General features: G+C 38.4%; 1 protein-coding gene across 1 annotated transcript in view; it reads right to left on the bottom strand.

Annotated features, from left to right (window-relative positions):
* Positions 1-19,058, bottom strand: part of ADGRL2 (adhesion G protein-coupled receptor L2) — a 165,034-nt gene that overhangs the window by 115,627 nt on the left and 30,349 nt on the right. Inside the window, exon 2 of the mRNA XM_031063819.1 lies at positions 11,342-11,514. Within this exon, the coding sequence (XP_030919679.1) occupies positions 11,342-11,414 (73 nt within the window). The 5' untranslated portion in view covers positions 11,415-11,514. The remainder of the gene's footprint in view (positions 1-11,341; positions 11,515-19,058) is intronic.

Here is a 19,058-nt window from a genome sequence, read left to right as displayed (position 1 = left end):
CTCTTAAAATCCCTAAAGTAGTCTTGAAAGGGCTAGTTTATCTGAGAAATGAACCCTTTGGAGAAATCTTGTTTACCTCCTCAGGACAGAAATCAGTTGCAACTCTGGATCTACCCACCACACCCATATAAAGACACATAGGCTGTCTTCATATTTGCACTTGTAAACCCTTGCAGACAATTTGGGATACCCTTCACCATCTTCGTAATAAAATCAAGGAGAATAAGGCTCTAGATACTTTGACTTTAAATGACAGGTTCCCACAAAGGAAAAATAATCACCTTAAGTGTCAAACTAGCACTGTATTCCAACAAAGAATGGCATGTTCTAGACCAGTTTTCCATATGGAAAAGAAAATGCCCGTTCAACTGGCACGATGGTTTCCCAAACTTCAGTGGATGTACAGATCTCACTGTTTTTTCATCTATTTAAGGGTGAAGCACCGTGACAGCTCCACCATGACCTACACCTCTCCCAGTTGTCAAATGCCTGGGTGACATGGGGGGTGACACAGGGAAGAGGCTGGGGGAAAGCTCTTCCTAAAAGAGAAAGAAAAGCTGTCTCCTGCTGGCCCTGCCTCCTGCATCACAGGGGTGCCAGAGAGACCCCAAGGGAGCTGATGGGGTGACAGAGCAGGAGTCAGCACTTCCTCCCACCACCAGATGGAAATGCTGCAGCTCAGTGTCCCGAGGCTGACCCCACGTGTGGGCAGGGACCCTCTGTGATGTCAGCTCCCAAGACAGGAATGTCCCCCTTTGTCCCCCTGCCCAGCTGCAGGAAGGCACCTGCAGCCTCGCCCTTGAGGGGCTTTCCAAGGCACACTGCCTCCTGCAAACATCTGATAATTAAATCTTCATGCTTTCACTTTGGAAAGCAAACACAGACCCAGAGAAGTTGTACACATCTCCCCATGCTCCAGAGACTTTCCTAAATAACTTGTCAGCAGTACTAATTGAAAGCATGTAACATTAATGTGTTAACAGCAGACATACGATCAAAAATACGAATTTTCCACAAAAATCTGGAATTTGTCAAGAGGGAAGAAAGAGATGCATTTATTATTGTCTGATTGTATTGTTTTAAGCATTTATTTGTGATCTAATTTAGAAATTGTGTTACACATTTTAACATATGGTTTATGAGTGGGTTTTTTTTCCTCCCTTTAAACAGCATCAAAGCCTTCCATTAACCTCATCAGAGGCACTCCAAGTTCTGACCTCCTAAACACAACAAACACAGAAAACAACTGCAGTGCTTCTCCTAAAGTATCTGACTGTAAGTTCTAGGTGTATATTCAAGTGACACGGGCAAAGCTGACAGCTCTAAAAACAGACTTAATAGTTTAGGTTGCAGACATGCTATTGTGTTGTCAGCAGAATAAGCACTCTTGTAACCTTCAATACTTTGGTTGAGCAAACTAAAAAAGTTGAGCTTGAAAAATGGAGGGAAAGCAAAATTAAGCATTCTAAATCTACGGAAGTTAGTCTACTATCATCAAAAGGAAACACCTACTTGTGCCGCAGATCTAATTTAGGAGGCATGACTTTACAAATGCTCAAAGAATAAAAAGGAAATTTTCACTAAGCATGTATGTTCACACTGTCAAAATATATCTCTCTATAGCTGTATCTATAGCTATATCTATATCTATCTATCTATATATGCATAAAACTACCCAGGTTTAAGCTCTAGGTATGCAGGTAATTTGTTGAAAAATTAATTCCCAATGAAGGGTATATATGTGTGTGGGCATTAAAACAGGAATTGATTCCAGAGGCTTTTATTCCAATAACTCTTTCTCTTTTAATTCCCCCAGGTTATCTTAAGAATGTAGTATAATTGAGAACTATTTTCATGGAACAGTAATTCTAAATAAGTGGGATATTGGAGATATATTGTATGTCTAAAGATGATTTTATGTCTAAAACATGAAATATCTCACAATCAAGATAGCATCTTTTGCCCATTTAAATGCTTAGCTGGCACAAATTAATACATATTGAAAAGGCCTTCTAAGAACAAAATTTTTAGTTAACAAGTTCTAGAAATAACCATCTCATGCCGGCCAAACCAAGGTATCACAAAAATATTCATTGTCTTTTTACTGATAGAGATATTGTTAATAGTCCAGTCAATTGCTTGTGAACAGTTAACTAACACCACCCTATCAAGATATAAACATGTTGCCAAAAATTTTCAAGATCTTTAATAATGATATTTCCTTATGTTATTACTTCATAGTGTCATTGGTAACAATTCACTGGCCCCCATCAGACAAGAGTTCCCATTTTCTATCATTCCATTTTTACCTGCCTAATCAGTTGAACAAAAGTACTTTATGTAAAATTATTCCTTTAGTTGCCTTAGCTACAAATCCCTGCAGTATTGTATAATTGAAATCTACTCACGTAAGTTAGGAATAATTAGGCCCCAAAATTAAGCCAAACACAAAGTTAATTCAAATAGTCAGCTGCTGTCATTTAAATGGTTACAGAGTTTTATTGTTGCTTAACATCCTTGAATGCTTCTAAATGCACTTTTTTTTTCCTCTGTTACAACCTTATCCCTTACTCCAGATGAAAAGTGGATCAAGAGAATGAATTTTGATTATTTCATAATCATTCATACCTTGACCAAAGAATTTCTTTACTAGTTTTTTCCCAGTTATTGTCACTAGATTTTTCTATTTTATTTTTAATCAGCCATATAAAAAAGGGAATTGAAAGAATCAAAGCAGATGAGGCTATGAGGTAAATAAAGTCAGAATCACCGAGTCTGTCACAAATAACATTAACATGATGATGAATTTTTAACAGAAAATACTCAGAAAGTCTCTCTTCATATTTAAAAAAACCTTTTGCAAAAAGAAGGCAACATAAAAATACAGTTAAAGTGGATCCACAACAAAGCTAAGAGTCAGAAAATAATGCATCAGAGAGATAAGACAAAATATCATAACAGGAATTGTTCTCAGGACTGAGTCAGGGCTCTGTTGATTTATCAGCACGAAATTTGAAATAATTTGTACAGCAAAATATTTGTTATATTGTTACATATAAAGAATAAAATTATTGCTACATTATTAGATTACTTTGTAACTGGCAAAGGAAAGACTGCTGGTTAGATGTATTTCTGACTGTTTTTCTGTCAGCACTCAGTTTACACTGCAGAACAGAACACTGTATCACAAATCCTTCAAGACACTTTACATATGGATGACTTCTAGCCTTTTTGTATTGTGAATTTTTAAAAATGTACAGATGCTTTTTATATCTAGGAAGATCAATATACATATATAGATCTTCAGACTAGCATAAAGATAGAGAAGATTACTGAGCAGGATTTGAATTGAAGGCCTAAACCAAGCAGTTTATGCATGATATAATATGCTGATAGATTTTTTTTTTCCCCAGCTGGTGCATTAATACATGAAGTGATGTTTTGTGGACCCTATCCATCTTTATGGGTAATAATCCACATCACAAACCACCCGTTTGCCCTCTAGTACTTTCCATGCTTCACTCTTCACGCATGCCAGTTTCATCTGTTGCAAATTAAATGATGCAAAAGCGTAAGCAACAAACTGTTCGGTTTTGTTTATTTATCTTGAGCTACTAAAAAGCATGATCGGTGCTCGGCTAGAACACAGACATTTCCAATAGACGTTCAACAGCAAATGTTACAATGTAGCAGAATAAATAGCCACTTAATTCTAGCAACATTCTGCAATTAGAGGCAATTCACAAGCCGGAGCGAAATGAACCAGGGGAGCTCAGTGGGAGAAGTACAGTGGAAGGCAGATCTAATCACAGGCACAGGACCAGCGGCAAACAGGAAAATCTGAGTGAAGCTCATTCAAAAGATGGTTAAAACAGAAGCGATATGAAACAGCACTGAAGCCTATAAAAGGCGAACATTTCCCATTGCTTTTCCAACTGTTCAGCACACAGGCGAATCTAGTTTCAGTGTCAACTTCCTCTCAGGTTTCCTAAATGAATTACCTAATTCAAATTTAACAAGAAAATTGCTCCAACAGCACCTTGCATTAATTGTACTTTCTGCTGGAAGAGAACAAAACTGCCTAACTCCTGAGAGAGACATCAAAATCCCTGACAAGGGAGAACACAAAAGCCAGCCTTCCTTCCATCGTCAAGATCCCTCATAAAACTCGCCGAGTGCTGTATCCAACAACTGAAAGTTATGTGGTCCCCCTGGGTTTCTCACATGCATGGGTTGCTCAGGCAACAGATGAAAAAAAATTCATTTTGCTTCCCAACTAGTCTCCCCCACACATCTTTTATACACCGAGAAAACATCAGGGATTATTATACTAGGATAAATTGAGAAAACAAAAAGAATTAAACATTCCCAACCACCTGGACTGGTCCAAGCTCAGAAGGAACAAGCAGGGAATCTCCTCTACCACTGGCAACATCCTCAAACACACTTACACAGGCTACCCTAATGTCACTGGGACACGGATGAATTGTCTCCCTGACTGAAAGAAGGAGCCATAAACAGAGCTGACATTCATACAACTCCATTTCTTTATACTTCAAATGAAAACAAGGAGGTAGAAATTATAGAAACACACAGAGCTTTAGCACAGCTGGGTTTTGAAAGTCAATAGAGTAGTTTCAGACTCTTTCTGGAACAGCAGAAATTTGGAACACCTCACGCAAAAGGATTTTTTCAGCTCCAACAATCAAAAAGAACTGCATATTCAATTTACCACACTATGTGCGTTTCAGGTATGGCTTGTCTACAGAGGCACACATACAAAATATACCCTGTGTTAAAAATGTAAAAAATTTAGTATTACTAAAAAAAATATAAATATATAATTGGAAAAGCATCTAGTATTCTTGAGTTTCATTTAAAGTATCAACCCAAACATAATAAACAAATGAACAAAAAAATTAAAAGGAGCAACTGTAAATATTCTACAAAAACAACATTGGTGAATAAAGATGACACCAGTTAACCACTGCAAAATGTCAGACAATTTTTAAGTGTGTCTTTGCCATTGTCAGGAGCTCCTATATTATTAAGTGCCTTTATAATGGGAGTGTGGATGGACAAGACAAGAATTTCTGTGGATAGCTTTATCTCCCCTTCCTCATGTAACACAATCTGGAACACTAGCATAAACATGGAAATGGGCACATACATGAAAGACATTTTAGAGCCATTTGTGTAAGTCCTTTTTCTGTAGTGCCTTCATCCTACATATGCTTCCTGCTATCAAGACATCCATCCAGGCAATAGACAATTAGCACAGACTATTCCTTTCTGTGCCTTTTACTCTCAGAAGTAGACCATGAGCATCAATGGATCTGCTTGCAAATATAAAACCCATTTTGTGCTTGTAGAACTTGGCAACAAATATTAAATCTAAAATCATTATACTTTATGATAATTTTTATAATTTGATCATAAGGACACTAAATGCAATAAGAAAGCCAGTGCTGAAGCATTCGTTGATATCAGATGCTTCAGGCAGTTATACTTACATTTTACACTACGACCTGAAAGTGCAATATAAAACAATGTTAAAACTATATAAAAAAACTTGTTACCAAGGCCAGCAGCATTCTTCCACTCAACAAAAAACAGGAATGAAAAATAATTAAAGATTTTTTAAATACAACTCAATAAAAAATAAACTATATGTTTTCTTATATTTAGTAGTAGATTACTAATAAAGCCTATCTGCTTTCTAAAAAACATGTCCAAAATCTGCTACTGTATTCCTGCAAATATCCCTTTGTCATAATAAACTAATCTAAAACATTCCCCGATTTACATTTAACAAAAGAAAAGCCCCTTAGGCAATGATGTTGGTGCAGGTCAGGTGGAGGTTAAATAAACCCCCTCTCATTGCACTGCTCACCAGCACAGTTCACCTCACCCTCTGAGACCCACCAAGTTACAGCAACCAAAGACAGTGAACTCCAGCAGCAGCTTAGAGGGCTCTAATACAGCAACTGCCCCTAGCACAACACACTGCACTTCTATCATTTTACACATTACAGGGGCTTTTTCTTCTTCTGAACACAGAGCCCAACAACATGAAAAATCTCCCCTCATAAAGGACAATGTTTTTCAGTAACTGAGAAGACAGCATATCAAAATAGTAATATTATTACTCATCTCATAGTAATTATGCATTTATACTCTTTTCTTTGCTTAAACTGTAAGACTCCTACACTAACACTTCCTAGCAAGTTTTCATTTAAATGTAAGTACAGTATTTAAAATGGCTCTTCATGCATTCTTCTGCATGGTTCTTCCACATTTTGCAATAGTGATGGTATTGCTTTGGTTTCAAAAATGTAATGTTACAGCATAGAATCCTGCAAACCTCAGTAGTCTGGGAATATAGAAGAGATTAGTCACTACCAGCATGTTAAAGTATCTCTGGATTTTCTGGGTAGTCTGTCAGTCTCTATTTTTTGGAAATGCAGTTGAAAAGCTTAACAGACGTTCTCCTTTAAGAAGTTTGGTCTTGCTGTTTAGATAAATTTTCTCTTTAGAAGATTTGTTGGCCCTCTATTAGAAAAGAAAAGAAAGATGTCCCAGATATGTATGCACCAGAAAACCCCACTAAAAAATGGCATGATCTTTCAGGACAGAAAACAGGAACCAGAGCAGCAGTTGTTTTCTTCAGAAAAATTCTTCATAATCTGCATTAACTAATTAAGAAAAAAAAAAAAAAAACATTTGCAAAAGAATCCTAAACCATATCAGGTATACATGATACAAATAAAGACAGCATTAAGCATATTAGAATGGTCCTCCAAGGAGTGGGCAATACCAGTCTGGCCTTAGCACACTGGGTGTGTTTATGGATGCTTTGTAAGCTCTGTAAACCAAGTGGTTCCTACTAACTGGGGGCCTGACAGAGCCCTCACTGTGATAAATTCTTGATATTTCTATGGCTAGAAATTAAATCAGTGCTCCTCTTTGCTCTGGTCTGATGCCATAATGGATTTCGCTCCTTGCAGAACCTAAATCTACTAATTAACAGAAGCTGATTTCTACTCAAGGCCATGGTACAAGATTTTTATAATTTTTATCATGGGGAAAGTCCTACTAATACTCCTAGTAAGCATGTAGGAAAGCTGACATGCTTTTACTGTTTATTCAGTACCTGTGCCATGCGCCTTAGACATTCCACGTCTGAGTGGCTTCACAGGAAGCTGAAGAGCTGGAGTAATACACTAAAATAGCAAATACCTTTGTAGTGGCCCAAAGTACATTATCTGTATTTAGCATTTTCTTCAGTAAATGCACTAACATTGAATATGCACTTAGAACTGCTTCCAACTCAGCACTCAGCTCTTTGGCGGGCATAGCTGGAATTTACAGGAATATATCCTTTTCAGTGTAATGCTCATTAAAACAAACATTCAGAAGCAAAGACAAGCTGGATTTCTTTAAATAACATTAATTCCATTTAATTAAGCAGAATTAAATAGATAATGAAAGCATGATGCTTCTTCCTTTGGACAAACCATAGATAATAATTCATAATAAAATGGATTTAAATTGTATTAAACCTTGGTTAAAATAGAATGCTAGCAAAGAAAATTATTTCAGCACTTCCAAGGCACTTGTGATTTTCAAGAAGCAGAAAAGAATAAAAACAAACAGCATCAAAAGCTAGTCAAAAAGGTGGACTTTGTAAGCAAGATAAAGCTTAAAATACTGAAACCTGTACTGTCCAAAATCCAATCTACACCAGAATGCTTAGCTCTGACATCTTTTTTTCATATGCATATTAGTGTATCTGTCTTAACTTGCTTGAAGAGAAACCAATAACACATATAATATGCTTTCTACTCTGCTTTGCTATGGAAACAAGACGTGTGTGATCTCACTCTCTGGCTTTCTCTATTTTCTCAAATAATTTTTAACTTGTTAGATGATTTCACCTAATTAGGAAGGGGAAAAAAAAAAGAGGTGGTGTCAAAAGTAATTAACTTCCTAGTGTTTGCAGGAAACAGGTAAGTAAAGGTGCATGGGACTGAGCAGGAATCCCCTCCTGATGGCGTGGGACAGACATGGGATGGGACAGACACGGGGTCTGGCACAGTGCAGAGGGAGCTCTGCTTTTACCCTGAGTGCCCAGGCCAGGCCTCCCACAGGCACCTGCCCAAGGCTGAGCCAAACTGCTTCCCAAGGCAAGGCAGTCCCTTCAGTCTGCCTTTGCAATAGAACCGTAATTTGAAAGACATGCCTATATAAAACGCGCTAGAAAAAGAGACAGAAAAATAACTTTCAGAAATGAGATTAATAATACTCCAGCTCATGACTTGAGCTTCTCATTCCTCTTTCCAGCCTCTTGTCCCTTCCTCATTTAGGACTGCAATGTTTGCTGTTGATGGCAGAAACAACAAACACAACAATATTGACTTCTTGTTGATCAGATGTACCAGCAGTGTATAATAACTCAATGTGGTTTTCCTGTCCAGCTGTTGGTACTTGTCTGTTCCAGGTGCATTTTACCTGAAGGAATGGACTGTTTCAAAAGCAAGCCCATCTGGACTGCATAGCCAGGAAAAAAAAAAAGCAAAACCAAGACCTTCTTATCTGAGGATACGATTCCTGTTTGGATAGGCAACACTAAAAGAAAATTACAGCCTTCGTATAACTGTGCCTGCTTGCCAATTCCCTGGTGAGGTAAAGTTAGGGCTGTGAGAGTTATAAAGCCTTTTCTTGATTGGGAAATGTTTCATTATATGAATAAATGAATCACTTGTCCACACCCAGGATCATTTCCCCCCCTTCCTCTCCATTAAACTGTACAGAAACATTAAAACAGCAGGGAATTCAGCCAGGTTTTATCTCTCCCAGTAACTGCAACAACCTTCATGTACACGTCAGATTTCTATAAAAAAAACTACATTCCAAGCAAGAGAATTAAAGATTTTCTTATTTCTAGCAAAAGTTAGATGCTCTTATTTTAACCTTTGTTCATGTTCATACTTCCAGGCATGAAGTGCTACTAAAGCATGTTATACTTGGCATCTCTTATTACTGAAGCAGAAGGCAATGTAATTTTGTGAGAAAGTGTAATAATGCAGTATTCATTTTTCTTCTGTGGCTGGAAGCCAACTCTATATTAATATTCATTTCCAGTATACAGAGCCACAGTATTTCATTTATTTTAAGAATTTACAATTAATTTGGTATGATTCTGTTATCTGCTCCCAATTTCCTTCCCTGTTTCTTTTAGCTGAAAAAGCAGCTCTTGTATAGACTTAAAAAAAGTAAATTCACAACTGAAGCATCAAAAGATTGCTACTGGCTACTAAAAGCAAGAAAAACAGGGACAGAACAAAATGAACTTGAAATATTACAGATGACAATAAAAATTAACTTTCTGCAAATGGTAAAAATTCAATCTGCAGAAGTTCTCAGTTGACTTTTTCCCTTCCAAACTCAGCAGATAAAACATGTTTTACAGCCTGCTGTTTGCAACTGTAACCAAACCACAGAAAGTTGTTCGTCTGCTTTTCCTTTCTGCTTTCAGATGTTTTCAACCATCACATAGCATTAAACTGCAAGCACCTGAATGTTTGTAAATTGCATTAAGTACAGAGATCTGAAACAATTGCAATAATAATAATTTTAAAAAACCTTAGTGTTTTAAAACTTCAGAAAAACCCCCATACATAGATGTCTCAACTTCCTACACCTTAGGTTTCACCTAGTGCAACCACTTTTGCAATGTAAGTGCATTTATAATTAGCACCAGCTATTACCAAGCTAGCTAGTCATAAAGTTTATAATGCCAATCTCCTAATCCACATTTACCTTTCTTACCTATGAAGGAGGCTGGAAAGCATTTTCTCTTCCAGCTGTTTGTACAAGTAAGATTACAGCCAAGTCCCCAGCCCGGGCAGGCAGCGCGAGGGCAGCGAGAGCAGCGGCTCCCAGAGCAGGACTCCCACCAAGCATGAAACCATCTCAGATCTGCTCAGCTTCCTACTACATCCTGGCAACATTTAAGAAGGAGGGGAGGGATGGGGAACTGACTGTGGAAGCGATTTCAGTGCAATGAGACTTCCCCAAGTTCAGAAACAGGCAGGAGGGCTCCGAGGATGGGCTCCCTGAGATGTGTGTGTTCACACATGCAGATGAACAACCCATCTCGGCAAAGCTTGTCTGCCAGCACGGCCCCAGCTGGGCAAGGCTGCAAAGAAAGCTTAGGAAATGATGCAGTGAGCATGGAAGGCTGCAGAAAATATTTGAATTTTTAGGGACTTTTTATTTATATAATAGTTCCTTTTTACTTATATAAATTTAGGAAGAAAGAGAGGGTGAGGCAGGGTAGTTTTTCAGAAGTATTTCTGAAAATCTGGCCTTAAAATATAGGGAATTTTGACAGAGTAACGTGCATATCTGCTCTAAAAACTGGTGAGATCATGACAAAGATGCAGGAAGGAACTCTGTATATTATACATCAATTACTGAATAATGTGAGATAGCATGGAGATGCTATTTTATTACTAACCCAATCTTTTCACCTGCAATCTAGTCAATCAAAATGCTCACACCCAAAACCAGCCTCAAATTCTATACGAATATTTGCAACTAAAAATTCATAAGTCATGTTTTCCTTTTCATTCATGTTCCTCTGCTTATTAAAAGGGCCACAAGAACAGCTGTGGAGACAGACTAACTGGATGAAGTATAGTTTATGAAAAAAAAACAGATAAAGAATAGATAATGCAACTTCTTTAAAAAATCTTTTTCCTTCCTCATCTCTTTAATTTAACAGCTATTTTAAACACATTTGATAGCAGTGAAGTATTTTCCTTTTTCCAAAAAGAGCAAAAATATTTTCAAGTAGATGCTATTTCTGTATGAACTTTGAGTTTTATTTCCTGGAATTTAACTTGCATAGCACTAATCTTAATGAAGTGTTTGCCATTTAGTTTTCAGTGAGCGAAATTAGAAAAGTAAAACGGGTATTTCATTTAGTTGTTTTATATCACATTTAACATATCCATACATTTCTTGTGCAATGAGAATAGAAAAGGAAGGATAAACAGGAAGAATCCAAAAATAAGGCACCTACCAATCAAGGCTATTAATACTTCACTTGCCTGAACATTGCACTTCAATTTCAACATATGACACTATCAAACCTAAAAAAACCTATTTTCTTCTTTTCTTCATTAAAAAGGGACAATTTGAGTCTTATAAATTAAGCCTAGAATATATTACATTTAATTTGTCATCCTCAAACTTCAAGTTATCTAACAGAAATTAATTGTACAGTCCATTTAACTCATCTGATAACACAAGTAAAAAATAAACTAAAGCTTACCTTCAGTACACTGCAGGAAGCTGATAATGAGCAGAAACCAAAAACTTTGCATTCTGCAGCCAGAAGACACCATTATTGATCCCTGTAAGAATTTTCTTTGTATTCCTTAATGAATCCAGTTATAAAAGCCCAGCATCATCGAAACCAGTGGTCTGCATTATTCATCTTCATACCTGGAGTAGCAGAAGATTTGGAAGAAAAGGAGAAAAAAAAATCTATCAGTACCTGAACACCAATAATTTGGAATACCAAGCTTTACTTCACACGAAGACGGAAATATTTAGTAAAAACTGAGAGTATGCCTGCACTGTAGCTGGGAATTTGGCAGGGTTCTGGGATGTAATCTCTCAAGGTCAATCATCACTAAGCACAATGCCAAATAATGATACGTGTTAAGGTTGAAAGCATGAGTGTTACTGATGTATTTGCACTAAGACATGTGAAAAAAAACCAACGGGAGAACACTTGCACCGAATATAAAAAACTGGACCTGTAGATGAGTTGGCTAAGCTTTTCTTACTCCACAAATCTGACACAACCCACATTTCTCTACCTTAAAGAACCACAGGAAAATTAAATCTAGGGCACTATATATTATTTTATATATATATGTATGTATGTATGTATTATATATTATATATGTATTTATTGAGGACTTGAAACATGGAGTGGCTGAGAACAGCAGAGCAACTCCCCCCAGCAGGAAGGCTGAGCAGGTCTGCTCCCTGCCACGGTTCTGGCGTTCCCTTCATGCTACACAAAGATTGCTCTCCTTGGATGAGAGAGGCAGTAACAGCTGCTTTGCTGACAAAATACGCCATTTGGTGAGGCAGCCTCTTCATATCACTGCACAGTTAGCTGTATTTCTACACAATAAACATCTTCAGAGAAAAGGGAATAAACAATGGATGAGACCTTCTTCTGTCCTTAGCCTCAGACAAGATTTGTCTCCTACTGAGAAATACGAACTGAACTGCTCCTGTAAACGATGTACCAAAGGAAAAATTCTTCAAGCTATCATTTGCATTTGAAAAATATAATTATAGTGATAGAGTGCAGTAGCTGTGGTAGAAGATTTGACAGCAGAGTGCTCCCTTTTGCTAATGACTCTATTCTCTCACCAGCCAGCTGAGTAACTACACACATCCTCTTCCATATCTCACTGTGTGAAGCTAGGTCATGCTTCAGCCCCGACTATTAGAGTTTGGGAAGCTAAAGAAAAATTAACATCCATAGAAGAACAGATTATTTTTAAGTAGAAAGCTGGCTCTACATATTACAGACATATGAAACAACTCTGGAGAACACTGAGCACTGCAGCAACCATGGATGCAAAGGGCTGAGCCTGGTGTCACATTGGGCTAGGTCGAACGAACAGAACTGTGAGGACATATTGCTGAGATATCTGAAATTAAAGTTACTTTAAAACCATGTAACAATGACTGTGTTAAAATTTAAGTGGCAGGATCCAAGGGCCACTTATGATTCTTATGAGTACTAGAGCATGTTAAGGGCTTTAAAAATACATTTACCCTTTTGGCAAGAAGAAGTGGAAAGGATGAAGAGCACAAAATAGCAGATAAAGAAATTCTATGAAATGTTGATAATTTTTAGAAGTAGAACTGTTAATCATAATCAATGATAAAGTTTGTTCCCTGAGCACACAAACAGTAACAAAACTGACACTCATTTTTTCCCACAAGGAGAGAAAGATGGGAATTAACAAAAAACATTATGGAACAATTTCTCTGGCTCTCAAGGAAGGCAGTGTATCTGTGGAAATTTTTAAATAGCCAAGAAGGTTTCTTTACTTGGCTCCTCTTTAAGAGAACTGGAGGCACCCCTCTCACACAGGGAAATGAAAGAAAACTGACAACTGAGACCATATGATTTTATGTTTATTGATACAAAAAAATGAACCTTTTTCCAATTTTCAACAACAGATAGGTGCTCTCCAGTCACAGGTACTTTTTTTCCACACATATTTCAACAAGAAGCAGGCAATAGCAAACGGAGTGCAGGATGGGCAGAGCGTGGCTCTCCCTGGCACACACACACGTGCCCTGAGGTACAAGGTGTGACCTGAATTTAGACGGAGACACAGGAGGACCCCGAAGTGGTTATGAGGACACAGTCACATTCCAGCTCTAGATCTTTTACACTGGGCTGAGACTCTTTTGTAACTAAAAGAAAATAAATCTAAAAGTCCACAAGGGATGCACTGCATTCAGCAGAAATTTAAATTACAAAGGAGCGCCTGCTGAGTTAAGAAGAAAAAATTGCCACCATGATCTCCAAAAAAAAAAAAAGCCCTGGAGATAGTTCAGCTAGAATCTTGGGAAGAGTTTGGATTAATTTTCCACCTGTAGCACCCAAAGGAAAAATCATAAAACTATTCCACACACACTACAGACTAATCAGTGTAATTTCAGTAAGCAATCAGAATAATCCAGGAGAATAGATGATGAATAATAATGGCTAGAAGTGAAATTAAATCAACCTTCTGATTGCTCCCAGTCTGTCCAGAATATTTGGACTTCCTGAGACTCAACTTTTATCATTATTTCTATAACATATCACTGCACTCTCAGGTTTTGAGATATCTTTCTTCAGCTTCACCTGGATAGTGACATCCCTGTGGTTTATCATCCTCAGTCATCACTTCCTTGTGGGTCTTTTTAAATTGGAGTGGGGAGGAACGAGTTATGTCCAAAATAAAACCAATAATCAAAGCATCGCTTGCGTAAGACCCAGCATCTCCCTAGGAAATAGTTGCAAAATGTATGCCAAACACTTTGCCTTTTTTTTTAATTGAATAAAGTTCTTGACCTTCTAGACTGACTTAATCACTTTTATAAGGACCTAACAGTTTCTGAAAAATTATTGATGCCTTTGAAATACCAAAACCAGCACAAACTATTCAAATAAGAAGAAATTGCAAGCACTTTAAAGAACAATTTTAAGTGTTTTGTGCAATATATTGTACTCTTTAGATTGCTGTAGCCTACAGACATAGAATTTAACTCAGTGTGCTGCTGCAAAAAGAATTCAAGATAAACTAACCAGCCCCTAACAGATTATCAGTAACACATGTTTATCTAAAAACCCAAGAAAAAATGAAACTGTGTTTGAAAACTGATGCAATTGGATTTGGGTTTGCTTCTTTTCTTTTGAATAAGTTAACATGTTCACAGCAAACAAATTTTAATGGAGCCTCTGTATTTGAGAATCTCTGTGTGGCTCTAAGCAAAAGAACGTGCAGTTCCAACAATTCATCAGCATAACAAAAGCTAAACCTGAAAAAGGCATCCAGACATGAGCTGAAGCCAGAGAGCACTCGGACTAAAGACACTGCTGTCAGCCACATCCTTCTGACCATCCATCTATCAGTGATACAGAGACTGTTGATGGCATCTCACAACAACAACAAATCCCAAACCAAACGAGTAGAAGCAGGAAAAGATGTATTAAGTTACTTCTTTGTAAACAGAATAAGGAGACCACAGCGAGTGGCTGTCCTGCGCAAATAAGTTATTTCCCCTCAGACCTTAATAAATATTTTCTCTGCATCACTGACTGCTTCAGCCTGTGGGTGGGGCAAAGAGAAACTCCCTAGCGCAAAATCTTGCTTGAATTTCAGAGTGCAATAAAAGCTGCCCAGAAAATTTCAGTTGTAACTTAAATCCCTACCTCTGGGCCATACTGCAATCTCCCACAGGAAAAGAAAACAACCCCCTGCTGGAAGTAGAGTGGTTCACCTTGTTAAGATTCTTCTCATATGCACTGTCAAAGAAGGCCAGATCAGGAATAGAAATGTTAATGTTCAAACCTGTAACACTGCAAAGGTACTGGGCATCTCTTCATACTGTATTCATAAGCTGTGCTCCAAGTCCCGAATATCTCTGTGCCCCCGCCTCGCCTCCTTGTTCTCCTGTGCTTCTGAAACTCCTCACAGCCGGAACACGACTGCAGCAGAATACATGCCACTGCTGGCCATCTCTCCCCGCAACATTGCTCAAGAGCACCCCAGAGATAAGAGAAAGCTGCTCCAAGCATGCTCCTTGAAATACTTTTATCTTGGAAGAGAAAGACCTCTAAAGGACTGTCGTGTTCCAACTCTACTCTGTTTAACCTTCCCAAGGTTTTATTTTCAAAAGCCAAAAAAGGGTCTTTTAAGAGCTTCCGGACAACTGACACAGCATGCTCAAAAGCTGCCTTTTCCCTCCTGTTATATCCAGCTTTTCAGGCAATTAAGACAAAGGAGAACACAGAGATCTTTCCAGCTAAGCAAGGATGTTTTTCTTTAGCTAAAAGTCATTCAGACTAATGCTGATGTATTTTATAGTATAGTGCTTAATTTTCCAAATCATTTTAGAAACACCACAGAGCATTTGCAACCTCGGTGAAGCTTTAACATCCCTATTACAGAAATAAAATTCGTACTAGCTTTACAGATGATGAGGCACACGGAGGTAAGGAACATCAGGCATAGCTGCACAGCTCATACATGCCGAGGAACTAGCAGGACCAGGCAGTCCTTCTTATAAATCCTGTGTGACCTACCTTGCCACACAAGCAGCACCCCCACTGCCTTTCATAACCCAGTTTATGAAATTGAGTAATTCTGTAATATATATGAACCATTCTGCAGAGGAAAGGAGGGGGCAGAGAAGGCAAGGGTGAATAGATATATATTCATACAATATAATAGACTACTTAGTCTCCTGAGAAATCATGTGTCCACGTGCTTTCCCATCATGAGGCTTTCCCAATTTAAAGAAACAAAAAAGTTAAACTTACTATAATCTGTAACACAGGAATTTAATTAGTGAAGTGTGATTAGTAAAACTGTCTAAGCCGCATTAGTAAAATCCTCAAATGAGACTAATACTGTTTATGATCCAAGAGCTACCATTTTCTACAAATCTGCAATGAAAGACAAATCTAGTTTTCAACATTGAACATGTCTTCAGATGCATTCAACATGAGTTATTCCTAAGTTTTCAATATGCTAATTCAAAAATTGATTTACATTAATAATGCCACATTAGTGCTACAGTACCAGATTGTAGAAAATCTGGTTATGAGTTTTAGCTATGAGACCTTACAAAAAAAACCCCTGACAACAATCAAGACTGCTGATCTAATAAGCCTGCTTCTACTGCCTATGATAAACAACCAATGCCTGATCTGCTCCAATGAAACCAGCTGCATATTGCAAGGTGAAAGAAAAGGCTAACTCTGATCCATCTAAAATGGCTAAAAAATACTTCCTTTTCATTAAAGCAATTTAATGTTCAAAAGGTAGCAGGGAGTCTTATCTACATTTCTGTATTCAACAGTCCCTGTTAATTGTCACCTTGAACATTGGATTTCTAACCCAAAACATTTCTTCCCAAGTTACATGGAAAGAATATAGTATGAGGGAAGGGAATAATACAGTAAGAACAAGACTTGACCAAGGTCACCCAATCTTGCTACAAAAAAATTACTTCAATGCATTCAGCTGCACTGTGCTCTGAAGTTACATGCTAATGCCCGATGAATGCCTGAAACAGTGAGCAATAAATGTGTACCCTAAAATCGACAAAGACCCCAGAAACACCCACGGCACCCCAGCCTGAGTTCCCAGCTCTTCAGTGTAATGGAACATTCAAAATATCCAATCTACCTATGCAAGACATGACACTAAACAGTGCACTGACACTATTTTACCAATGGAACATCACAATTTAGTCCATCAGTCCTCAGCACCTCAGTGGTCTACCACAATCATTCACAGAGAAAATAAATAGGATTTGAGAGGAAAAGACAAAGATTTTCCTTTCTCATCAGTGCTCTAATTCAGCTTGGCCTCACTCTTACAGACACGTTACACAGCGGTCCATTCCCAACAAGCCAGCTTTGCCCCTTGTTAACACAGGATAAAGCCTGGACACTCAGGGGAGTTTTCATTCAATAAGCCAGCAAAGTAAACCTTTGCTAGCACTAATAAGAATGCCTTTTTTTGGCTCCAGGCACTCTCCTTTTGCCAAGTCTGAATTTCTCTTTTTGCCTTTGATAAATGCTCAGAATCAAGGGGGGGTAGGGGCAGATGGGGCGTATCACTCAATCCTCATTGCAAATTCCCTGTATTTCACCTGAATCACCTCATACTGCTACATGAGACCACCTCGACACAAGCAGTGCAGGTAAAACCTTTCTACCATTTCTCCCCTTTGTGTCACTACAGTCTCCTGGGGACTCAAAGATAATTCCCCACCATCCAAAGAAGGGGGGAGGGAAAGGGATGCTGTAAGTCAATTACAACTGTTATCGGCTGTAATATCTCAGTGTCATGCTGAGCATGTTAAATATGCTGATCACTGTGGACACCAGAGGCACAGTCTGAGGCTGTTTGCCATTCTCTTCATTAAACTGCAAAACAAATAGCTCTCATTTTCAAACCTATGTAGGACAGATTTTATGAACATCAAAAATAAACAAGAAAATAATGAGTATATTTACAAAAACGCTGAGAACCATATGACAAACCTAAAGAAGAAATTGTAACAGCTGAAGGAAATTCAAAGGCTTTTCAAACTTCTCAGAGAAGAGAAATCCTCAAAATAATCTATTTACATTAAAGATCTCATTTCTTTCCCTTGGAAAAAAATCACTAGACTAACATCAACCAAAGACATAGCAGTCTTGTAAGACAGGAAACTGTTTGTTGACAGCCTTGACAAGGCTTTGCAGAGGCCCGTATTTCTCAAAGCTGTTATGCCACTTAGCTGATTTTTTTTCCCTTCCACTGTTTTTCACAGCTGAGAACTTGTTTGAAGTGGAAGTAGACTGAAAAACAAAACAAACAGAACTAAGTCCTGGGACTGTGGTCAGACATGTCGGTACCTGTGAAGCGACATGGTGTTTCTCTAATTGACTGCAAGGATTTCAACACACCTGATCTGCTTTATGGCCACTAGGCCCTGGGCTTAGGCAGGGAGATGAGCTCTGATACTGAGTATGGAATCCAGCTCTGGAGCCTCCAAGATATGAATTATGTGGACCTTTTGGAGGAGGGTCTCACAAAGATGATCAGAGGGCCAGAGCACCTTTCCCATGCAGACAGGCTGAGAGAGCTGGGGCTGTTCAGCCTGGAGAAGAGAAGGTTCTGGGCAAACCTTATAGTAGCTTTCTAGTACCTAAAGGGACACGTGAGAGCTGGAAAGGAACTTTTTACAAGGGCCTGCAGTGATAGGACAAGGGGGAATGGCTTTAAACTGAAAGAAGGTAAATCTAGAGTAGATGTTTGGAAGCTTCTCTTCACTGTGAAAGTGGTGAGGCACTGGAACAGGGTTGCAGATGCCGCATCCATGGAAGTGTATTACGACCAGGTTGGATGGGGCTTTGGGCAACCTGGTCTGGCAGCATGTCTCCCCAGCCATGGAAGGGGGGTTGGAATTAGATGATAATTTAAGGTCCCTTCCAACCCAAGCTGTACTATGATTCTGTCTTTCACTGAAGTGAGACAACTCCGCAGACCAGCACAGAGCCAGCAAAACACCCACGCGTTACTCACTTCCAAAATAAAATCAAGTTACAGGCAAGAGCAGACAAGAACACATTTTTATCATGCATGTACAGCACTTTTATCCATGCCATAACCGGGTTAATGAGGGCTGTATAGCCCCAACACACTGGACCTCCCAGGGGACGGCTGTGCTGCAGCCTCGGC

The sequence above is a fragment of the Geospiza fortis genome, unplaced genomic scaffold (genome assembly GCF_000277835.1).
Source record: "Geospiza fortis unplaced genomic scaffold, GeoFor_1.0 scaffold1310, whole genome shotgun sequence".
Taxonomy (NCBI): Eukaryota; Metazoa; Chordata; class Aves; order Passeriformes; family Thraupidae; genus Geospiza; species Geospiza fortis.
This window is presented reverse-complemented; position numbering and strand designations above follow the sequence as displayed.